This window comes from Myotis yumanensis, unplaced genomic scaffold (genome assembly GCF_028538775.1).
Source record: "Myotis yumanensis isolate MYYU_CA2020_CCGP unplaced genomic scaffold, mMyoYum1.0.hap1 SCAF_3, whole genome shotgun sequence".
In the NCBI taxonomy this organism is placed as follows: domain Eukaryota; kingdom Metazoa; phylum Chordata; class Mammalia; order Chiroptera; family Vespertilionidae; genus Myotis; species Myotis yumanensis.
The window spans coordinates 173860953-173884287 of NW_027223754.1; the positions used below are offsets into that span (position 1 = coordinate 173860953).

A 23335-nucleotide genomic window follows, 5' to 3' on the forward strand; every position below is an offset into this window, starting at 1 on the left:
TGTGGCCCAGTCCCATTTTGTCCAGAGTCTGGGATGTGTGTGGAGAAGTCCTGAAATATGAGATAAATCTGGAAGGGTCAATCAAGTTGAAGCTTTAAGAGTTTGTTGAGAGAAAAATTGAGGAATCAGATGTAAATCAGATCAGGGAGTAAACTCTATTTTGTAAATGTAGTCAGAGAGGCTTATAGTACAGGAAAGTTATTTTAGTTTCAATTAAGTTAATAGGAAATAGCAAAACAGTATTATTGAATCACAAGGAAATTGTGATTTATTATGAAAATCTTTTTGTCATATTTCTCTGTATAGTGAAAGTTGTTTCAGTGTTATACCATTGAAAATCATGAATAGATATAAATATTATAGCACATTTAATTTTCCTCTCTTTAAGCTTAATAAAATCTAGGAATAATTGATGATAGGGGAAAAGATAATTATAGGAATAAATCAGTGAAAACCGTGTTTAATACTTTTTTAAAGTACTAATCTATAATTTAATATAGTTTTTTAAGTAGGACAGGTAACAAAGAAAACTATAAAAATGTCCAATATTTTGAGACATCTGTAACAAAATTGACCTGAGAATCTCTCCACTTATCCACCCAAATTCTCTGATTTATTCTGGAGACAAGGCACCTTACTTCTAAGATTGACTATATTATTGTGCTACTTACTGCCTTATGTTCATGAACTTTGAACACATTCTCACCTCTTGATCATCCATTTTTAATTTCACAGAAATGTCTCAGAGGCTGAAAAGCAATTTGTGACTCACTTAATTCATTTCCTTCTCTATAAAACAAGAATAGCATTTCATTTGTTTGATATGCAAATTCATTTTTTTATTCAAAATAGCCATCTTGAACAAGATTCAGAATGGGGGGCACGTTTTCACTCATTTTTAAATTCACTCTTATTCTTAAAAGGATCCAAGGAAGCTTATAATAAGATATAATAAACATCTATCCTAATAAAAGGATAATATGCTAATTAGACCTGACATCTTCTGGACTTCCTTCCTGACAAAGCCAGGAGCGTGGCTGGCCTGCAAACTCCCTGCAGCCCCTCGCCCAGGCCACCCTGGCCCCCAGCGAGGACCCCCATCCCGATGGGGGTCATGGCCATCCTGCAAACCCCTGACAGCCCCTTGCCGAGGCTGTCCCGTCTCAGCAGGGACCCCCACCCTGATGGGGGCATGGCCGGCCTGAAAACAGCCCCAGACCCCTCGCTTAGGCTGACCCTGCCCCCTAGCTGGTGACCCCCACCCTGATCGAGGTCAGGGCTGGCCTGAAAACCCTGTGGCCCCTGTCCTGGCAGCCCCGCCCCCCAGTGGGGATCTCCCCACCCCGATCCAGGGCCCCCATCACGGTAGGACAGCTGGCCCACACCCATGCACCAGGCCTCTATCCTATATAATAAAAGGGTAATATGCAAACTGATCCTAACGGCAGAACAACCGCTGGACCAGTCACTATGAGACACACTGACCACCTCTTAGTCCAGTGATGGCGAACCTTTTGAGCTCGGCGTGTCAGCATTTTGAAAAACCCTAACTTAACTCTGGTGCCGTGTCACATATAGAAATGTTTTGATATTTGCAACCATAGTAAAACAAAGACTTATATTTTTGATATTTATTTTATATATTTAAATGCCATTTAACAAAGAAAAATTAACCAAAAAAATGAGTTCGTGTGTCATCTCAGACATGCGTGTCATAGGTTCGCCATCACTGTCTTAGTCCCTTTTCCCGGCTGGCAGACTCCGATTGCTTGATGGCCACCCGAGACCAGGGCAGGGCCGGTGAGTGGGCGGGAACAGCTAACCTCTCAGTTTCTTCCTCTGGCCAATCACCCTATGGTGAATGGGGAACTGGGGGTGGGTGGTGGCAGGGGGCAGGGCCAGCTGCGGGCAGCTGGGGAAGATGGCCCTGATTGCAGGCCAGGCCTAGGGACCGTACCTGTGTATGAGTTTCATGAGCTGGGCCTCTAGTATTATATAAAGCACATAGTAGAACCTGGTGAACTAAACAATGTGAGGAAATTGAAGCCAGGAGAAAATATTGGTGAGCTATCAGAAAAGGCTGTAGGGGACAGTGCAGAGAGTTGTACACCCAGGCTGAGAGTTGTACACCCTGGGACACGGAAGCTGATATGCAATGCAGTCCATCCTCCTTTCCCGAGAACTGCCTATCATTATGGAAAGATTTACAAACCTCGTGGCTGAAACAGTTTAGTCCTAGAGGCACCCACTCTTTAAAACCCCGGCCCCTATTGCCTGTAATCTGGTCCTGGGGTGCCTGGAGGCACCTACCCTCTGTGACAGCTCCCCCCACCCCCCAGCCTGCATGTTTTGTAATCTATGATGATTCTACCTTGCCTACTTTCCCATGCTTATAATTCCTACTTTCCCACATAATCTTTGTCTTTCTACCCAATATAAGCAGCTGGCTTATGGGGCGAGGCAGAGCAGATTTTTGTGGATGACCTGCTGCTCTCCCATGCTGCCGGCAGTATTGGAATAAACACTCATGTATGATTCAACCCTGTCTCTGCTTAATTGGCTCAAGTAGTGACAGGCAGCCTGGACCCCTTGGTTGTCCAGTTACAACTGGACTAGCTTTATCTAGATGGATGTATTACTTGGGACTTGATTAATTACATTTTCTTGAGAACAGTAAATATTACTTGTCTCTACCAAGTTTTTGATTAGTGTTAAGTGGCAGGAATTTAATGTTAACAATAAGAGTTGAATTTAAACAATTAACCAAGTGGGATTAGGATTTGTAAAATCAGAAAATTACTTAAGGGCTTAAATGGTTCAGGCATTATTTTTAAGGCCTCTGTAATAGATTCCTATCACTGTGGTGAGCACTGGTTATATTAGGCTTATCCATACTTATCAATATCAAAGTGTTATGGTGGAGTCCTATAAATAGAACCTTTATCTCAGTAATTATTACTTAAGATATCAGAAACATGCATAGCAATGAAGGAGCATAGATTCAAAACAGAATCTCCATAATTTAAGTTGTTAAGATCTGCTGAGAAAGATATCACAAGTATTAACTTGCACTTCTGAAGGTCAAAGAGAATTATTTATAAGAAATGTGTATCACTGCCCTAGCTGGTTTGGCTCAGCGGATAGAGCGTTGGCCTGCGGACTGGAAGGTCCTGGGTTCGATTCCAGTCAAGGGCACATGCTGGGGCTGCAGGCTCGATCCCCAGTAGGGGGCGTGCAGGAGGCAGCCGATCAATGATTCTCTCTTATCATTGATGTTTCGGTCTCAATAGGTCTCAATATTTTCCTCTCCCTACCTCTCTGAAATCAATAAAAATATATTTTAAAAAAAGAAATGTGTAGCACTAAAGTACTGTTTTATAATTTTTCTTGTGTATCTTGAAAGAGTGTGAGTGCTAGGGGTTTGGGCTCATAAATGCAAATATATTGATCACAGCCTTCAATTAACTTTTTCCCCCACCATTTTCATGTGTATAGAGGTACTTCTGAAAATTAAATCTTGAAGAGGTTAAGGTGATACTGGGGTAGAGGAGTGCCATGTATAGAATACTGTGATAAATGTAGACGATCTTTGAGATAGAACTGGAGGCTAGATATCTAAGTGAGCTATATTTTAAACAATTCTTTAAACAAATTTTTAAATGTTTTTATTGGTTTCAGAGAGAGGAAGGAAGAGGGAAAGAGCGCTAGAAACAGTGTTGACCATTTATGATGAGAGAGAATCATGGATTAGCTGCCTCCTGCATGCCCCATACTGGGGATGAGCCCTCGACCCAGGCATGTGCCCTAACCAGGAATAGAACCATGACCAGGGTTTCATAGGTCAGCGCTCAACCATTGAGCCACACCGGCTGGGCAATAATTCTTTTTAAAGAAACACTTCTTATTGCAGAAATTCTAATCAAATGAAATGACAGCTAGTGTTTTTCTTCCACATTCCATCTTTTAGAAATTGTATTTGCTTGGCTAGACACAACTTTTTGTGGCTTGTCATTGGTCATCAGGTCTGTGGGAGGTTTATAGATTTTAGTGACTCAGCTAAGCATTAAACCAAACCCGGGTGGGGGTGGGGGAGTGGGGAAATGTTCATTTTTATGATAATGAACAGATTTCATTTGCAAAGCAAGTGGACCAATCTTAATTTCTATGATAAGAATAGCAGCAAGATCCTTTATGTTTGTTATAGGACTTTAGTTCCTACAGTCTTCATCTTCTTTCTCTGAGGCACTACATTTTACCATGGTACTGGATACCAACATTTCACCCTTATTTCTTAGCAGTTTGTGTTCAACCTAGTGCTGACCATTAAATTAGCAAAGAGTAGTGGAATATTGTTCCCTCTAAACTGCTGAATGCATAACATGTCTTAAATTTGCATAGGTCAGTCTCAGTAATCATGCTGATATGCATTTTATAGTTGGTGCTAACACATGCTTACTCAACCCCTTCCCCTCCCGCCAAAATTGAGAAGGCATCTGTAGAAGGCCTGCTTTCTCAGTGGCTATTGCTTTTAAAAGGTGAAGAAACTCTGAATAACCATGTTGGATATTCACGGTATACTTTTAAATTGTCCTTATTGAAAATAAGGCTTGGAGACTATTATCCATGTTGACAAGGGATAACCTTTTAAAAAGAGTGTCCTATTATATCCTGATCACAGGAAAGTTTGGTGATTTTTTATATTTGTGATTATTGACATGTGTAATAATAAATTTTTGAGTGTCTTAAACTTTCATCCCAATAAATAATTATTTGGATACACAGGAGTTGAAATGTTTTTGAAATCTCAGTTGTTAAGCTAATATTCCTGTTTAAAATATTAATATTGGTGGGATAAATCAAATATTATTTGAATGCTAACAAAATGTAATTTTTGAGTACACAAAATTTGGGGTTAAAGAACAATGAAATTACGTATCAGTCTCCTTTAAAGTATAAGCTAAGCTATGTTTATAACAATATCAAGCATTTTCTTCATGATTAAACTATACATTTCTTAAAAGCTTTACACATAATTGACAGATATATGAAAACTAATACTATATGTTTTTTTCTCCCTTAATTTTAGTCATGATTTCATTGGAGAGTTTACAACGAGCTACAGGGAACTTTCTCGAGGGCAGTCACAATTCAATGTGTATGAGGTAAGAGGAATTTTATTTTATTATTTCCTCTGGAATAAATACATTTATGCTTTAAAAGTATAGACTTTGCAAAGGATAGTTGTCAAAGGTTAACTTAGTACATATATATATGTATATATGAATCTTTAAAATTATTGACAGACTTGTTTCTGAGATGAAGCGATATTATTTCTCTTCAAGTGACATGGTCTTTTAAACCTATTTTGAGGCATTTAAAGCTTTTACCTATGTAACTTTTTCTTATTTTTAAAAATTTCAATAGGATGCAAGTTTATTTTTTTCTTAAGCTTCACCCTTCATGTTTTGCCTTCCCACCAACCTCCTCCTTAAGTCCTTTTAAATATAAAGAATAAAATATGCATTTTAGTTGTGTCAGCATGGTGATATAAAATGAACTGTACTTGGCTTAGTGTGTTTGTGCACATTCACTGTGGTTTAGATAAAGACTAAAGGGGATGGCAAGGCATGGTTCAGTTGTTAAAGAAATCTAAATTATTAAAGCAAACACACTAGTGATTTCTGCCTTAACTGCCAGGTCTGTGTTGAGCATATGCTATGTTTTAGCACTGTTAATCCTTGAGCTATATTATCTGTACATTCTCTATATTTCTAAATTTAACATACATGGATAGCAGATGAGAATAGCTCAGTATTTAGTCAATAATGGTAACTATTTCCCTGCCAGATTGATGCTAAAATTGACCTCTTTTAAGTTAAGAGTGGAGGAACCACCTCCTTCTACCACCTTACTGGCCTAAAGCAGTTGTATTCCATGCATTCATTCATGCGTTAACTTATAAATGAAATATTTATTACACGGCTTCTATATTCTCACTCTGTATCCGGCCCTGGGGACACAACGATGAATAAAAATTTCAGTGTCTGATGGATGAGACAAACGCAGGAAATATATTTAGTGTATTTTGAAAACTGCTATATATAATAGTATATACTTAGTGGACTATGAGATATTGGCTTGGGGGCAAACTCAACCCAAGAAAGCTTCGTAGGCAAGGGCAAAGATGGAGTAATGGATCAATTTTTATATCTAAGTCTTCAAGGAAGGAATATTAAGGCTCTAAACAGGCAATGAAAGGAATATAAGACAGGCTGTACTTATATAGAAGCCTGTTTTCTCTGTCTCCCCTCAAAGCTGAGGAGGAACGGCCTGTGTACCAGTGCTCCTGGTACTTCGGACTCATCTACTGCCAGTCACCACATAACCCTCCACAAACCAACCACTCTGCATGCGTTGGTGCACTCCTTATGTGCCCCAACAGTGTAAAACTCTGCTTGGCCATCACCTGCCCTTTTAGCAGATTCGTGGTCGGCCAGTAATTAAGGATTAGAGCTTCCTCGGGTCTTTCCTGGCCATGCAGAGACCTGCACATATACTTGACCTTCTAGATCCTCAGCAATATGCCTGAGCTTTTAAAAATCTAGGTTAGTTTGGCAGGTAAAGTTTGTCTGATTCGTGGGATGATAGCATTATCTCCAGAATTGCAGTTATACTGGGTTGGAACTCCTTTTGAGGCTATTGGTAGGTCTACAGTGGGGTCCTCAGTTGGTGTGCTTATTACCAGGGGCTCGATTGGTCCCTAGGTGGAAGAGACTGGCTTAGTGCCTTGCTCAGTAGGGTGGTACTGGGTCTTCAGCCAGCTGACCTGTTACTAGGTGCACAGGTAGGTGTGGCTTCTGCCAGGTGCCTGGGAGGTCTTCCCCCTTAGTGGGCTGGACCTGGGCCATGCCTAAGAGGGCCTGGAACTAAGTCCCGTGGCTCTTTCAGGTTCCATAGCCAAGACTGAGATCCGTAGATCTGGCTCTGGAGGCACAGATGAGCATGTGTCCTGTTAGGCCCCTGGGTGGGCTGGACCCAAATATAGGGATATTTCAAGATCTCCTGAGGTGCACACGAGTGTTTTATAGTGGGTCTCTGTGTCAGCAAGATTGCTTACAACTGTGGCTGGGTGGGTCTGGGAGTGAGTGTTGGGCCCTTTAAGGATCTAAGGAGTTGCAGCTAGGACCATTACCCTGGATCTGCAGGACTGTTGGTGGACTGCAGCTGTGAAGGGACCGGACCCAAGTAAAGGACCCTTTTAGGATCTCCAGAGTGCAGAAGGCGATGTGTCCTGCTGGCTCCATATGCCAGCAAACTGTCAGACTTTTTTAATCTTTATGATTTTGCGCTCTGTTTCAGCCAACCTGGGCCAATTACTTTTTTCTCTTTCTAGAACATTGTATTTGTCTATTCCCTTTCATTGGAGCCTTACTTTAAATGAATAAATTCTAGTTCAAATAATACTTACTTATAAATTCTTTCATTTTCCTATTAAAATGTGCCCTTTACATTTTTGGTTGAGACGTGCTGAAAGATCCTTTCTTAAGGCACTTATCCTGTTAGATTGATTTATCCTATTAGATTAACAGGCTTTCCTCATCTTTATGTTCTCTCTGTCCTCCCGTATCTTGACACTGTAGGATGCAGTAATATTTCTCATGGCACAAACAGCCCAAAATTCAGTCTTCTGTCCACAAATTATACCTTTACCAATTATTGTGCAGCCTGGGTGTCTGGTTGACATTATTACCAGCATAAAGCAATATAGTCCATAGAGCCCTTATATATCCACGTATTTGGGTGATTTGCTGTTAGTGTATTTAACCTACTGAAAAATTATGTCTTTTGACTATACTTTTCTGTCACAACATATATATTTTTTTCTACAAAGCACTTATTATTATTTAGAACCTTCAGTATTAAAGGTCTTTCTCATATCAAGAGATGCAGATGGGTAAGAGTAATCAATGCATAAAGTCATTGAGAACATTAATAAAATAAAGCTTTTTAAGATAAATGAATAACCCTAGTAATTATGGCAGAGGAATTTTGGCTAAATGAAGAAAGGCATAAGAAGTAAAGGCAGCTGGTTGAGCTACACATTTTAAAATAATTTTATTATCAAACCTAACACATTGTAATTGTTTTATCTTTTTAAGGTGGTGAATCCCAAAAAGAAAGTAAAAAAGAAAAAATACATTAATTCGGGAACAGTAAGTCAAGTATTATGTTATTCTTTAAGGATTCAAACAAATGAATAAAAATGTATAGGTATAACAGTTTTCATCAGAATTGAAGCAACTCAATACTGAGCTGTTTCACTTAGAATTTTATTATTTTTTTAATATATTTTATTGATTTTAGAGAGGAAATGAGAGGGGGAGAGAGAAACATCAGTGATGAGAGAGAATCATTGATTGGCTGCCTCCTGCACACCCCCCACTGGGGATCGAGCCCACAACCCAGGCATGTGCCCTTGGCTGGAATCGAACCCGGGACCCCTCAGTGCACAGGCTGATGCTCTATCCATTGAGCCAAACCAGCTAGGGCTTCACTTAGAATTTTAATATGAAGGTATGCAATAGAAAAATAAACTTGCCATGGGAATGTTTCTAATGGAGAACACCTTATGGGAGATACTGAGCCAGCTCTCTGCAGGTTGCTCTAGGTCAGCGGTTCTCAACCTGTGGGTCGCGACCCCCTTTGGCGGTCGAACAACCCTTTCACAGGGGTCGCCTAAGACCATCCTGCATATCAGATATTTACATTACGATTCATAACAGTAGCAATATTACAGTTAAGAAGTAGCAATGAAAATAATTTTATGGTTGGGTCACAACATGAGGAACTGTATTTAAAGGGCCAGAAGGTTGAGAACCGCTGCTCTTGGTCAAGGGGGTCATAATGCCTATGAGGGAAGCTGAAGTTTTGTTAAGAATAATTCTTCTTTGGAACCACCCTAGAGAGAATCAAGCAGACATGAAAAAATGTAAGTGGTAGTGAAAAATACTATAGTCCTTATAGGCTAACCTTAATTATTATGACTCATTTTATAGCATGAGAAAGTACTTGTTTATAGTTCATTAACATTTACAACTCTGTAGGAATGCTTGACTAAATCAGTGCAGAAGGTGCAAAAATGAAAGTATCCTAAAATTGTGAAAAATCAAAATCATCCAATTTTGATAAAAAAAATATACTGAAGAGTTTACCTTAAAACTAATTCTCTTTGGGGGAAGCAACTTCTGCATTCTCTCCAAGTTTCCTTTTAAAGATTTCTATAAAGCAAGACACCTAAAATATTAGATGGCCTCATTACAGAACCATGGCAGAGACACACATTTCCTTTGACACAACGAAGCCTATTCATTTTGATTTTTTAGTTTTAAACATTTTTCAACTCCCTTTCATCTTTTCTTTTATCTAAAATGAGAAGTAACACAGTGTCCTTGAAAATAATTTTTATGCTATTCTTTAAAGGAACTAAACCGGTCATAGAAATTAGTTAGTTAAAAAATTTTGGCCCTTTTCCTTCTGATAATTTTAAATGTAAGAAAAATCAGCCCTGCAGATTTTAATAAAGAATATCTTTGATTTTCAAATGCTAGAAAATAGGATTTTCTCCCTAATAGTTGGGTGGGGGGAGTCCATTTGGGGTTGCAATTAGTACTAGCTGGTGATCCTGCCCTGTTTTTCTCTTTCATTTTTTATTTCTTTTCTTTTCTTTCTTTCTTTTTTTTTTTTTTTTTAGGTAACCCTACTCTCTTTCTTGGTAGAAACAGAAGTTTCATTCCTTGACTATATTAAAGGAGGGTAAGTCATTTTCTGAAATTGTTTTATTGTCTAAGCTTTCCTTTAAATGTGTGTAGCAAGTGCTAGCACTAGGTAATAGAAAACTGAAATAATCACTTTTATTATGTTTTGATGGCAGATGAATTGCACTTTTGTTTCAGACCTATGAGATAAATTTATATGCCAAGAGCTATTACGTTTAGAAAAAATTGTAACTTTTCTTTGACCAAGAGAAAAAACTATTGTGTTAGTAATAGCTGTAAAGGTATATGTGCTTTCATGGAATGTTTTCATTTGTCTAACACCTGGGACTTTTTAGCTTCACTTTTTATTATTTTTAAAATTGAACAAAAATTTTGGCTGAAGGTTTATTGCAAATGTTTATTCTAGCTCCAGATTATTAAAGAATGTATCTTGTCATGAAATCATAATGCAGATATGGATGGTGAATAATCATTTAGTTGCTCCCTAAGCTTCTAGCAATATATATTAGAAAAAAAATTGGTGGTTGTAATCATTCTTAAAATTTGCCAGAGTCCATACAGACCCTGTCTAGGTAATGTATTATGGATTTTGCTCCTATTTTTTAAAAAAATCTAACCAAGCATCCCCAGAGATTGCAAACAATCACCTATTACCATATGGTCTAAAATATCCACATTTTCTAATTTATTTGCTGTCACCTTGTATTTACAATATATAAAAATGGTAAGAAGACAGATTTGAATTTTTCATAATTTCATGGCAAATAAGAGCAGACAGAGACAAAACTCATGTAAATCTCTTCCTAATTACGATTCAGCAAGTGTTTATTTTTATTTTCAATACTCATTCACTGATGAATTGTCATGAGGCAGAAGAAGAAGACAGGATGGAAGACTGAGGGGGCAAGAGGAGCAAGGATAGTTTCCCCCAAAAGAGAGAGCTTTCTCCATTTTGCTCTTATTTAAGGAAACAAAACAAACAAAAACAATGCTTGCCTAAGTGGAGAATCTTGGCTACATATAGACAACTTGCAACCTGCCACCTGGCTACACAGTCATAGAAGCTATGGTGGTTCTTTCAATAAAGTTAAAGGAAAGCCTACTGAGTGGAAGAAATGTTTGCCAGCTCTCCTTAGTATTCCCGGGTCTGCACATATTCTTATCTTTATAAGATGGGACAATAAAACGCTGTGTTTATATATAAAAAAATAATAATAATCACAGACCCTGGCCAGTGTCCTTAGTGGTTAGAGTGTCGGCCTATACACCTAAGGGTTGCAAGTTCCATTCCAGGTCAAGGACATGTATCTGGGTTGCAGGTTAAACCACCGCCTGTGCTCCCTCTCTCTCTTTTTCCCTCCCTCCTTCCCTCCCTTCCACTTTCTCAAAAAATCAATGGAAAAAATATCCTCAAGTGAGGTTTAAAAAAAAATAGATACCTGTATAAATAAACTTCTTAGTATCTGTAGCAATAAAGAAAGGTGGTAAGACAATGGATATCTCAGCATAGTCTTTTTTTTTTTTTTTTTGCCATAAGGAGACTTTACTGAAAACAGAAAACCGGGCGAACTAAGTATTACAAACAGGAATGTAGACTCACAGCAAAACAAAACTGCGGGGGGGGGGGGGGGGGGGGGGGTGGCGGGGAGGTGGAAGAGTGTCTGTCGGAAAGAACGGAGGGGGCGGGGGCAGAAAGCAAGGAAAGGGAGGAGTGTTTTCTTCTTCCTATTTCTTTAAAAAAAAAACACAAAAAAGCACACAGGCACACAACCAATGTTTGTTCCCGAGTAGAAACATAAACAGGGCAGAATTGAACACTGTTCTCTCTTCCAAATGCAAAAAAGTAAAAGAAAAGGCAAGAAATGTTTAGAAATGTCAGCATAGTCTTTTTAAACTAAAAAGAAAAAAGTGTTTGCTCTATCTGGCTATTATTTTCCTGTTGAAATAATAATTTGAAGTTTTAAAATGTTAAAAATGTCTTTTGTTTTATTTTGTGGGCATGTTTTAGGTGTGTGTGTGTGTGTGTGTGTGTGTGTGTGTGTGTAAGAAATACCCAATATGTTGTGTCAGCAGGGAAAATCTAATAACATTAAATAAATCATTTTTATTGATTTTTCACATTTTCCTACTATACCTAGTGCAATGACAGTCTTGACTATATCACACTGTCATATTTTTCTGCTGCTTCCAACCTCCAATTTTATTTTATTTTTTGGCTTACACACATCCTATTTTTAGCATTGTCTGTGCTAGAAGAAATGCTTGTGACCTTTTTCTGGCAGAAATCAGTATATAAATGGAGCCCCGACCTATGAGGTACACTTTGTTTCAATCCTAACTTCCCTTGAGTTGATAAGATTCCATTTTTGATTTACAAATGGGACCTAGGGAAATAGAGTTTGAATTTCACTACATAATTAATCTAACTGGACTTATATTAACTTTTATATTATAACCATATTATCTAAAAACTAGAGGCCTGGTGAATGAAATTCGTGTAAGAGTAGGCCTTCACAGCCGCAGGGGCTGCCTCGATCCTGCAGCAGCAGCCCCAGCTTCGTCCGGAAGGTCGTCCGGTCTAATTAGCATGTTATGCTTTTATTATAGATGACATAAAATATTATTTGCATAGAATACATTTTTATGTGAAGATGTACATAATACGTATTTTTTGCCAATCCGACAAAAAAAGATAGGTATAAATTTGATTCATTCACACCAGATGACTATTGTGTTGACTGTTGTCATTTTTTTATTTTACAATCTAAGGGGAAAGAGGTCTGTGCCCCTGACTAAATAGTCAGCTATTGCATGTTTTAAAAATCCTTGTGGTACACCAGTATGTCTACTGCTGCACACCGGTTGAAAATTGATGATCTAAGTGTACAAATGCACTGCAGTGGTGGAAAATCATATTAAAAGCAAAAACATTATTACACAAAACTTCTGAATAATAGCAAAATGGAATATAATGAGCTATACTTATTTTACATTAAAATTAATTATAATAATTGACCATTAATTATGTATAGTTTCAAAAGTGGATACTGAATCTCATCTGAACAACATCAAATCAGAATTCCTAGTCTTTTGCAACTAAAAAAAATTCTGAAAACTGTTAAACACCTCAGTAATATTTAGTATTCCTCATAGTAATTTTTCCACACAATACTTTCCTTTTATTAGTGTTTTATTTTCAGGTTTTGGGAAAGAAATATTATGTCTCCCAAATTTTAAACATAAATATCTACATTTGTGTTTCACATTATAACATTAAATATGAAATGGTACAAAGAAAAATTAGGTAAAATGAAAATAACTTAATATGAAGCTAGATCCCCTGTAATCATATACTGTATAAATAATTACTGCTAGAAATTTGTTCTCAAACACACATTGTTTTTATATCAGTGTGATCATACTGTGCACAATATTTTAGAATGTATTTTTTTTTCATTAAACATATTGCATATATATATATTTCCATGTCAGTACCTTATTTTAACAGTTTTTAACTGTATGGATGCACACAATTTAGTTTAAAAATATCTTGTGTTACATATTTTAGTTGCAACTATTTTATTTTTCCATTATAAACAAGGCTTCAATATAAAAACAAACCCTGGTGCATATGTTTTGTGCACTTCATTAAGCATGTCTACAAGGTTACTTTCTAGAAATAGTGTTGTTGGATGAAAATGGTATGTGTATTTCATACTTTGTTAGATATATCTAAATGGTGTTCCTGAAAGGGCAATAATTTACACTTCTAACATTTGCATGTGAAAGTACCATATCTTTGTCCTTACTGAAGAGTGCCACTCCTTTTTCATTTTTGCTAATTTAATAGCTAAATATTATAAATCGTCAGTGTTTGTCTGTGAAACCTCTGCTTATTAATTGTGATGTCCTTTGTCAAGGCCGATTTTTAACTAGTGGTGTCTCTGGAAACAGATTTCAGAACTCTTTTTAAAAAATTGTTTTGCGTTTTTTCTGCTGCTTCTTCTCTCAGTCCCACCAAAAAAAGGTTGCGTGTTTTCAACTGAGAACAGAAGGCAGAAAGCTGACTGGCAGCTACATCCCTAGTGTTGTCAACACTTCAGCTAAACTTCCCCAATATTCACATTTTGGTCTTTGGTCTCTACTCCTCGTCAGCACACATCTAAAAAGGCTCTTCTTGATTTAGTCATCTGGCCTTGTTTCTTTTTGCCTTGTGATTGCATTGAAGAAGAACAATAAAATAAGCTAACACGTTGGGCTATAATCAAGCAAGCAACCCCAAAACAGTATTTTGGAGGTTGTATTAGCATATTTGAAGATTCGTTTTTCAACATTAGCTTTTTTGAAGAAATGCTCCACCATTATATCCAAATATAATATTGCAGAAGCTATTGGTACTAAGTGTTGAATTCAGTTTTGTTTTTATAATAAATCAGAGAAGCTACTCACTTTTAACTTAAATACCCAAATATCAGCATTTGTTACTGGCATTTGTGGATTGTTTTGTTGTTAATTTGGGTTAGCGTCATTGTTGCTAATTGTCATGGCATCAATTCAGGGACCTATTCATCATAGCCTTTGTAGTCTAGGAGAAACTATTGTTGAGTTATGCTTATTTGTGCTGAATCTTAATTGGCAAGTAAAGCTAGAGGTCTTCAATAAAGGTGAAAAATCATCATATAAAATTATGAGTAACAATAATTAAATTGGTAGTCTGGCTAGCTCTGGGTCATTTAGAATAAAGTTAGTTGAGCTTTTCCTGTATTTTTTTTTCTCTACATGAATTTTCTAAACTATTTCCCTTACGTGGGTTGTGTGGGAGGATGAAAATAAAGGGGGCAAAACCGTTGACTGATGTGGGATATGTAGGACTAGTAGATTGTGATTAACTCTTCGAAATGCTCAAATTGCACTTTAAAATGTCATCTCTCTTCTTGTTTCATCTCACACAAATATAATAAAATAGAAAGTTATAAAAACGTTATTTGTTTCCTCATGAATCCAAGTAGAAATTTTGCAGAGTTAAGAATGAACACATTTAAATACTAAACAAAACTGTTTTCATAGACCTTTAATATCTTCCCTTTCAAATGAAAGTTTTTACAGGCCTAATTTTTAGTGTTGCATATTCCAGGAGTCCATTATTTTCACCATTATTGAAGTAGGCATTTACATGAAAATATAACCTTGATTGTGAAATCATTTGTTAGCTTGTTACTGTTCATTCACTGTCTGAATTCCTAAAACACTGTGTTTGGCTGCAGTCTACAGGTTTATGGATTCAGGTACACGGTGAATAGAGGAGGCATGAGACAGATGCATTCAAAATCAGCCAAGATCCTATTTTTATGTAAATATCTTGTGAAATAAAAATCTGAATTTTGGAACTTTTTTATTTAAGCAGTACCATGATTTTCCTGTAGCGTAAGAAACATTTTATGACTTGAAGTAGTAAAGAGTTTTATTTTCTACATAGAAGAATAATATCCACAAAGGAGGTCTTACTGTAGAATAATAAAACCTGTTTGCCTCTTCTGGGTTGTTGATCTTAGGGTCATTATTTTTAATCACACTCTGTACAATTATTGCCGTGTTTTTAAATTGTTTTTTCTTATTAAGATATAATTTTATGAACATAAGGGTACATATATTCTTTCTTATTGGTGTTTTGAGTTTCTTAGGATATATTCATAGGAGTGGGATCAATGGGGGGAGAAAGCAAAGGGGACATCTGTAATACTTTTAACAGTAAAGATAAATTTTTTAAAAAGAGAAATAATTTTAAATATTAAAAGTCTGATATAATTAGCAACTAAAGATGTTTATTCAGTAATTAATTTATGGTATTCAATATTCCAGTTGCTATTTTGTTGTTGTTGGTAATCCTTACCTGAGGATATTTTTTCCATTGATATTTTAGAGAGAGTGCAAGGGAGGGGGAGAGACAGGGAGAGAGAAACAGCGATGTGAGAGAGACAACATCAATTGATTGCCTCCCGCAACTGAGGTATGTGCCCTTGTCTGGAATCAAACCCGGGACCCTTGGGTCTGCTCTATCCACTGAACAAACTGGCCAGGGCAATTCCAGTTATTATTGATAAGGGTCATGTCAGATTCATACAAAATTACAGAAATGTTTTGAAATCTGTGACTTCCTTTAGGGTAACACCATTGATTATCATTGGTGAACTGGCTTTATTGATCTCTACAGATTTATAAAATACATTTTTTCCATATTCCCAATAGCTCACACTCTAGGGATCTGAGGGCAGAATAATATGTTTCAGTTTGGTTTTATCTGCCCTTCCATCCTCTATGTGTCTTAAGTCTTCATGAAACTCTACTCCACCACTAACATGACCAAGAACAAATGTTTGTAAAGCTTTCTACATCTACTAGTATTTGACTGGCAGATGAGGGGGGGAAAACAAATTCTGATGCACACCAGTCCCCCTAAGCTCCAAGGATTTCACATCAACACAAACCCTAGTCTATGCTTTTATCAGACAATTGTGTGTATTAGAAACTTGCAGGTCTACAAATGGTCAATTTTCTTCCTCTGAAGAACACCCAAACTCTCATCCAACTGGTCCTGATATCCTACCACTTACATCCAGTGTTAGTTTCCCTGGGTGTTATTTTAATTGTCTGTTTGTATGATGTGTCTCTCAAGGAGACTGGCAATTTTAAAATATTTTATAGAGCTGAACACACAGTAGCCACTGACTAAACATAATTTAATTAGCAAGCCATTTTAAGCTGGACTTTTGACTCTTTCCCCCAAATCTCTTAACATAATGAAACATAAATAAATAGGGCTTTTAAACAAAGAGTGTGACAATTCAATGATCTGGATAACAAACCCCCATGTGTGTCTCTCTCAGAATTTCTCATCTTGTGACCTTTCTCTTTGCATGCCTCATACCACAATTACCAAACAAAACAGATGGACCAGGCTTTCTGGGATAAGAAAAAATGCTTTTGTGTTGCCTCTGCCAGAAATGTTCTCAACTTAACTCCGTATCTGGGTTTGCAGTGACTTGGCGAAAGGCAAGTCAAGACTAGAAGCATCAGGTGCTTATTCTCCTCACATGTTAGAAAGGAAACATGAGAGAAGGTAATGGGGAGATGCTAAGTGGGCAAGTTCTGGGCAAGAATCAAAATAAGAGGTAAATGTTTGACAAGAGGTCAAGTATAGAGGTGGCTGCTGATAATTGAGGTAGTGCATAGCAGGGGCTAAGAAGCTGGGCTCTGGCATTAACTGCGTAGTTCAAATCCTAGATCTGTCTCTTGTTAGCATAGCCTGTTTCCATTTCTTTGAACTAGGAATAAAAATAAAAATGCCTGTCTCATAGAGAAGCTCTATGGATTAAATGGCATATAGTTCATCTTCAGTAAACGCTACTATCGTTTTTCTGAATAATTTGAATTTCTTTGAAATTCCAACATATCTTACCTCATTTGATCATCATAATAGCATTGGTGGTAGTTGTCTTGTTTATCCAAGACATGGAGAGAAAAAAGATATATTCATATTTACAAAGTCAAGAAAAGTCATTTTTTTTTTGTAGTTCAATTCTCTCTGCAGAAATGCCAGGACATTCTTTTGATTCTAGTCGATCTCAATGCAAACTGGTGACCCTGAATCTAAAATTTGTCTGACATTGTTGATAAAAGATTTATCAATAATTGGGGGTGGGGGAGGAGGAAGAGCTACCTACTGTTGTAAACTAATTTTAAAGACTAAAGTGGGCTTCTTGATACTGTTAATTTAAATGTGAGTTGAATATCAGTAAGTTCTGTTATCAACAAGCTCCATAAGGATTCTTTTTTCCTTAAAAAATACTTGAAGCCAGTGCAATGATGCTGTTAAATGTTTGCCTTAGTTTTATAAAATTGGTGGCAGTATATTGGTTATGTTGCCTAAGGGAGCACATCTTGCCAGAACATGAAACACTATAAGGTTTTTGGGTTTTTTCAAATCCAATTTCTTATTGGAAAACTGAATATACATGTCCAGGATTTTTTATAGTGCTTCTTGTGGTGGCACCCAAGTGTTTTGCTTTCATAAAATCAGTGGAGAGCTAAACCCTACAGCACTAAATGGGGATAAATCTAATGAAAATAAAGCCATTCTGCCTCCTATAAGTACATTCACATAGAACATTACCATACATAAACTAAACTCATCTACCCGAAGATTTAGAAGAGAAACTTTTATACATATTAAGGCTCACCAACATTGTTTTGGTTAATTCTTGACTCTAATTTTTTAACATGCAAAATGCATGCTTTAGAAGTCTAGAGATGTCCAGTTATCTCTTTGGGGGTTGCCAGCTTGTTCACTTTCAAATGATGTTTTCAGAGCTATCTATTTCAAAGTCAGAGGAAACTTATGTAGCGTCATCATCATAACCATGGCTGGTTTAGCCAAAATATTGATAATCTACTTTGTACCAGGCTGCTTCTTAGTTATGTTTCATGATTGGAGTGTGCACTTTTAGCCACACTATCTCTAAAGTATAGTATCTCTTTGGTGGGCAATTGAAAGGTTGGGCCAGGGGAAAAGAAACAAAGATAAACAAGGGTGGCTTATAAGTGCAGGTTTTGGTAGGGTGGGAGAATTTATTACTAACATTGCTTAGATTGCTGGTATATTGGAATGTGAATTGAACATTAGAAGATTACACTATTGTTTTTAAGTTATCTACAGACAGTCCTTACTGCCTGTACTGGTTGGGGGTTCATTGCCCCTTCCGGGGCCAAAACCAGAGAAAGAGGCTGACAGTTCCATCTCTATATCAAGAGTTCATAAAGGATCCTAACATAGGAGGTGCTTCTTGGGTGCTTCTTGACATGGATATCTTAGTGCCTTCCACCCCCCAGACTGTGTGCTTATGTCTCCTAAGCAGCAAGCCTCCATGCTGGGAAAGGAATGCTTGGGGGAGCAAAGCAACCAGGTGCTGGGGGCTCGGGATCCAGGACCTGTTATCTCACTCATTTGTGGAATATAATGAACAACATAAACTGATGAACAAAAACAGATCCAGAGACAGAGAAGCATCAATCAGACCGTCAAACCTCAGAGGGAAGGTAGCGAAGGGTAGGGGTAAGGGGAAGATATCAACCAAAGGACTTATATGCAAGCATATAGGCCCAACCAATGGACACAGACAACAGGGGGGTGAGGGCATGAGTGGTGGGGGGGGGGGGGGGGATGGGGATAATGTGGGGATAAGGACACATATGTAATAACTTAATCAATAAATTTTTTTTTTTAATAAAAAGACATGGATATCATTGAGGGCATCTTGCTCTGGAGGCATGTGGGAACCCTGATCAGAGTACACTGGATGTTCAAGGACAAGTTACCATACGCAGTTGCAAAAGCAAGGACACCATGATTGTACTGTACGCAATGCGCAGGCGTGCATTTCTGTAACCCAAGTATTGATGTCACTATTTGGCAAGATGCCTCTTTTGTCTAAGTTGGTATAAAGATGTGTTACTGACCAGCCAAGGCGAGGCTGCTTTTTTTAAAAAAATATATTTTTATTGATTTCAGAGAGGAAGGGAGAGGAAGAGGGAGATAGAAACATCAATGATGAGAGGGAACCATTGACTGGCTGCCTCCTGCAAGTTGGACGGAGTTTGCAACCTAGGCATGTGCCCCCGACCGGAATTGAACCCGGGACCCTTTGGTCCACAGGCCGAAGCTCTGCTTTTATGTGTACAATGGCCCCTATGTTTGCTGAGGCTGCTTTGCACAGCTACTGCTCTGTAAGGCTACTTTGAAGAACTGTTCTGATAGCTCCTAGTTAGCAATGGCTACTTGGTCTGCAATAAAGACTCTCCTATAAGCCTATAACTACTCATATCTCCTCTAATACCTGGCATCCTTGAAGGGCCAGTCCCTGGCAGAGGGGCTCGAACCCAACAAGGCAGAACTAATGGGAATTTGTAATTAGCCCAGAGCTCTCATGTACATTCCACAACCCATCCCATAGTCAAGGCTCAGGGTTCATTCAGGAGTCAAAATGTTATATTAGTTTCAAGATGGAGCCACCTTTGTTTCTCACAAACACAATGGGAAGAATTAATGAAACACACACACACACACACACACACACACACACACACACACATTAATGTAAAGATAGAACTGACTCTTCTGACCCCGGAGGAAAGAATTAATATGAACCAGGAGAGAATGGCATTGATTGCTGAAGGTAGCTTTCCTACAGCCTGTAGACTATTTGTTATGTGCAGGTATTTTGGGTTTTATTTCTAACTAGAGGCTAGGTGCATGAATTCGTGAATGGGTGGGGTTCCTCAGCCTGGATGGTGATCTGGGCCAATTGGGGCCATCTCGCCCAGTCCAGATTGTGGCCAGGGGGTGGGACCATGGGAGGTTGGCCGATCGTAGGAGGTTGGCTGTGGAAGCGCACTGACCACCAGGGGGCAGTTCCTGCATTGAGCATCTGCCTCCTGGTGGTCAGTGCGTGGCATAGCAACTGGTTGTTTGGTCATTTGGTTGCTTAGGCTTTTATAAATATGTATAGATAGATAATTAGAGGACTTTTTCAGAGTAGCTATTACCTATTTATCATGAGATTATTGGGGCTCAGACACTTGGCAATTTTTCAAAGGATTCACAACAAGGGGACTAGTTGTGATTATTAGGTTTTACGCCGCCTCAAGGAAAAACCGTGAGTCCAATCAGAGACCAGATTAAACAGGTTTTATTGGGAGCACACGGGCGGGTTCACCAGCTCGGAGAGGGGAGCTGGAGAAGCCGCGCCAGACTGGAGCAGGGGCAAGTTTTTATGCTGGCAGAGACTGGTGGCAGTGGGGGTTTTCTGGAGTCAGGTGAAACCTGCGGTCTGTCCTGCGGTTTTGGCCATTTCCAGGAGCCGTTTGTCCGGCAGGGACTTTCCACCGGGGTGGGGCAGTTTCTGGACGTCAGTGTGGTGAGGTCAGTTTCTCACCGGCCCAAGAGAGGGAGGGGGTCTTTTCGCCCCCGGAGCAGGGTGCCAGCGAATACTGGACAGTGATTCTGGGTTTCAGACTCGTCTGTGATTCAGAAGTTCATAGTCTTTCTACTAGGCACCAGTGCCTCCTCAGTACCTACCTTAGTGAAAAAGGGATTTGGCTGGGTAGTGCTTATATTTTTTGTTTGGGATTGATATTTTGATTATGCCACTCATGAGATATTCTCTAAATTAGTGGTTTGAAAAAAAGTTAGACATCTTGCATACCTTCCTTGATGAGTTTTTGAACTGTAAGACCTTGAGCAATTGTACTTTAGATCACCCTTACTGTGTTAAAAACAAAAAACAAAACTGAAATCAGTCTTCAGTCTAGAGAAAGCACAAAGGTTTGTTAGTTTGTGAAAATTAGATTTAGTAAAGACCAAGATTATTAGCATAAATAGTTGAAGAATCACATCACTTGTCTCCAGTTTTATTCTTCCTTTTGACGTTTCACTGATCCCTCAGAAATCCAGAAAGCTTGGAGCTATAGAAAGGAAAATAAGGCAGGGCTCAAAGCTTACAATCACTTAATGCAGAGGGGTTTTGTTTGAGGAAGGACCCAGGTAAGTTCTAAAAGTTTGGATCACTCGTGGTTCAGTTTGAGGTGGGGCATGTTAGGGCCTTAGGGGCTGGTGAGAGGAAAGGAAATCTGACATGGGAGGGTCAGGCGCTGAGGAATAACCTGCAGCTCTCTGGCAGTTCCAGAAATGTAATCACAGAATCCTCCAGTTTTCCAAGAAGTATGCAAAAGTCAAGTCCTGCAAAACTAGCATCAATGATATGATAATAATCATAACAACTACTTACTGAGTGTTGGCTATAGGTGCTTTTCTTGTCCTCACAACAATCCAAGGAAGGGTTTTTTTTTATTTGTTTTTCTCCAATCAAGACCATATTTTATTTCCTCCTTATTATTATTACATATCACAGAAATGTCCATGTAGATGCCTGTTCTAACATAGTCTGGCCCCTGTAGCTGCCTCTCCTGATAGTGCCTGGCTGGGTAGTTGCCTCTTACAATAGTGCCCGATAGTGCCCGGCCTATAGCAGCCTGATAGTGAAAGCCTTTCATGGTAGTGTCTTCATCTTAATAGTGGCTTCCTCTCACGATAATGCCTGGCTGGGAAGCTGCCTCTGGCAGTAGTAGCTGCCTGTCTCGATAGTGTCCAGCCCAGTGGTTGTCCATCGCGTTGTTGTCCAGCCCCATAGCTGCATGTCATGAGATTTAGGGGATTCTGTTCATTAAACTCCACATATAAGCAAAATCACATGGCTCCTGTCCCTCTCTCACTGGCCCACTCCCCCCAGCACAATACTCTCCAGGCCTATCCACATCTCTGCAAAAGGCAGGATTTTCTTCCCCTCCTTGGCCAAGCAGCTTTCCACTGTGTAAATGACCATGCTTGTTTTACCCACTCATCTACTGATGGGCACTTGGGTTGCTTCCAAATCTTGGCTATCATAAATAATGCTGCAATGAACATAGAGGTGCATATATTCTTTCGAGTTAGTGTTTCAGGTTTCTTCAGATATATTCTCAGAAGTGGGATTGCTGGGTTATCATAAGGCAATTACATTTTTTATTTTTTAGGGAACCGCTATACTGTTTTCCACAGTGGTTGCACCAATCTGCATTCCCACCAACAAGCATGAGGGTTCCCTTTTCTCCACATCCTTACCAACACTTGTTTGTTGACTTGTTGATGATACCTATTCTGACAGGTGTGAAGTGACATCTCATTGTGGTTTTAATTTGCATCCCCCTAATGACTAGTGACTTTGAGCATCTTTTCATATCTATTGGCCATTTGTATGTCGTCTTTGGAGAAGTGTCTATTCAAGTGCTTTGCCCATTTAGTAATTGGATTGTTTGTGTAAGTGTGTGTGTGTGTGTGTGTGTGTGTGTGTGTCTTTTTGGTGTTGTGTTTTAAAAGTTCTTTATAAAATTTTGAATATTAACCCTTTATCAGATGTATTGATTAATGTATTCTCCCATTCAGTGGATTGTCTTTTCATTTTGATGGTGGTTTCCTTTGCTGTGCACAAACTTTTTAGTTTGATGTATTCCCATTTGTTTATTTTTTTTCTTCTGTTTACCTTGCCTGAGGAGATTTGTCAGAAAAAAATATGGCTATAAGAAATTGTCAGGACCAGCCTGACAGGTTGAGCCGGGCTGAGGCAGGGAGGTGGGAATTGAGAAAAGAAAGAAAGACAGGAAAGCGGGATCGGGAGGACTGCAGCTCATTCGAGGAACTACAGCAAATTTATTAAGCACGTAAAGCCTTATATACACAAGACACTGAATAGGAGGTCTGTCAAGAGGAATGTATTCTTTGTTCCTCTTAATCTCTAAGGGAGAGACAGAGCAGAAGGACAAATTCTTGGTACAGCAAATCTCAGTAAATAGTTACAGACTTCTTGGTAAGCCATGAAAGGCTGTTCTCATTCTATAAAGGTTGCTCTCATTCTACTGATAACCGCCATCCAAACAAGTCTGGGAAAACTGTGTGGGTAAGGGTCCCAGCC

The 23335-nt window shown here is 38.5% G+C and overlaps 1 protein-coding gene across 3 annotated transcripts in view; it reads left to right on the forward strand.

Moving 5' to 3' along the window:
- The window catches only part of CPNE8 (copine 8), a 199647-nt gene that overhangs the window by 126206 nt on the left and 50106 nt on the right, over positions 1 to 23335 (forward strand). For all 3 annotated transcript variants that reach the window (XM_070410448.1, XM_070410447.1, XM_070410449.1), the window contains 3 exons: positions 5087 to 5162; positions 8160 to 8213; positions 9752 to 9813. In XM_070410448.1, coding sequence (XP_070266549.1) covers positions 5087 to 5162; positions 8160 to 8213; positions 9752 to 9813 — 192 coding nt within the window. The remainder of the gene's footprint in view (positions 1 to 5086; positions 5163 to 8159; positions 8214 to 9751; positions 9814 to 23335) is intronic.